The sequence below is a fragment of the Cystoisospora suis genome (genome assembly GCF_002600585.1).
Source record: "Cystoisospora suis strain Wien I chromosome Unknown contig_5499, whole genome shotgun sequence".
In the NCBI taxonomy this organism is placed as follows: domain Eukaryota; phylum Apicomplexa; class Conoidasida; order Eucoccidiorida; family Sarcocystidae; genus Cystoisospora; species Cystoisospora suis.
In genome coordinates this window covers 701-2,570 of record NW_027158289.1, presented here as the reverse complement: position 1 = coordinate 2,570, position 1,870 = coordinate 701, and the positions used below count along the sequence as shown (strand labels likewise).

Below are 1,870 nucleotides of genomic sequence, written 5' to 3'. Positions count from 1 at the left end.
CTTTAATCTATCTATGTATGTATATCTTTGTTGTCTCCATTCTTGTCCTGTGCTTTTTTGTCTTCTGTAAAGTAACTGGAGCGAGTATGCGTGGAAGGAGGGAAAGAAATACGGGCCTATGCGTATCGCATCAGACAATCGAACGGGGAGTTTTAAATCTGTTGACATCCCCTCCGTCCAGGAATGGCAGCTCAATCCTCATGTAGGAACTCCAAAGCAAAGACTCCCTACAGCATCCTTCTCATCTTGTCTACTCATTCATTCACTTCATTCTTTACTTGCTAGGAGCCCTAGAGCTTAATGTAGCCCCCAATCTCACCGCTCACGGCCTTTACATGTATAGCATACGTAGAGAGATAGACACCCATAACATACGTACTGGTGGGTCTCTACAAGCTTTCAGAACACATACATCCATAGATACAGCTGAACGAATTCGCATGCATGCATGCATGCATAGATAGATAGATAGAGAGAGGAAATCATGGCTCACTCCCTCGCACGCGGTTCTGCGAGAGTGAGACTGGTAGAAATCTGTAGACCCGTATCTCCATATATACACATGTATATATATTTATATGTGTCTATCGATATCTAGCTCCGTTTCTCTGTCTCTGTCTTTCTGAATATAGATGGATACCGCTCTTTGCATGTGAGGGGGCTTGCCTTACTTCTGAAGTGACAGGCTGTGAAGGTGTTGGATAGATCTGTGAAATCCTGATAGATAGTGAACGAACGGAATGAGCGAAGTTCATCTATATATGAACGACTTATGAACGTCCTCATTTGGTCTTTGAGAGATTGCAATCCTCTAGAAAAAGAAGATGGACAAATGCTGTTTCTTTCTTCCAGAGTGGATGAGGCTAGACTCACCGGACTGACAAGAAGAAGAGGAAATGAAAGAAGGAATCCGGGTCGAATGATTAGTCTGTCTTGTGCATGCATGCACCGAGAGGCAGAGACGTCGCATCAACACGTGCTCGCTCTCTTGTTCCTTCGTATTATTCATTCACATACTATGAGGAACTCACATACATCCGTAGACTTCAAATAGATCGATCAGTAGCTATATAGTCGGACCAACAGATCGATAGACAGATAGATCCATAGGTAGGTTACATATACATGTCTATCTCTTCCTCTCTCTTTTTTTTTTCTTTTCTTTTCTTTTCTTTCTTTCTTTCATTCTCTATATGTGTACATCTGTGTATGTGTTACCCTTTCTTCCTTGTTTTCTTTCTTCTTCTTCTTCCCCAGGCAGCCTATGTTCACTACTGTGATAATGAGACGGTGTATGGATTGGAATTCGCTGAGCCTCCTGATCTCTCTCTAGCTCAGATTCTCTCGCCAGAAGAACTGCAGACTCTCAAGCTCTCTCAGCATAACCCAGCTCAACTCCAGGCCACATCGAAAGCAGCATCTCCAGCTGGGCTTCTCCAAGCATGTGCCGATGGAACGAAGAAAGGAGAAGAGAAAGACAGAAAAGAAGAAGAAATGAAGAAGAATCCGATCAGCGACCAAGAGAAAGATATCGAGAACTATCTACCTGCTTCCTCTCATACAAACGGCTTGAACGGCCGTGATCGTCATAGCTCAGGAGTCCCAACAAGCTTCTTTAGTACATGTCCTTCTCTTGAAGAATCGACAAAGGGTGTCTATAGTAGCACCAACAGGAGTGCCTATGTATGGAACCTCACCTCCGATATGTCTTCTAACTTCTGCAGCAGACCGATCGACTTCGAGAAATATGCTCTCATCTATGGTGAGGAGGAATGACGGAATGATGTGAAGAAGAGAAAAGAAGAGGAGAATAGAAAGAAAAGGACAGATCCAGAGAAAGGCAAGAGAGAGATGATCGGGGGGAGAGAAG

At 43.7% G+C, this 1,870-nt stretch overlaps 1 protein-coding gene across 1 annotated transcript in view; it reads left to right on the top strand.

Annotated features, from left to right (window-relative positions):
• CSUI_009280 (phosphoserine aminotransferase) overlaps positions 1-1,776 on the top strand; it is a gene marked incomplete at its 3' end in the record, with an annotated part of 5,021 nt that extends 3,245 nt beyond the window's left edge. The window contains exons 4-5 of the mRNA XM_068069396.1: positions 73-202; positions 1,258-1,776. Of these exons, the coding sequence (XP_067918628.1) occupies positions 73-202; positions 1,258-1,776 (649 nt within the window). The remainder of the gene's footprint in view (positions 1-72; positions 203-1,257) is intronic.
• Between the last annotated feature and the right edge of the window lie 94 nt (positions 1,777-1,870).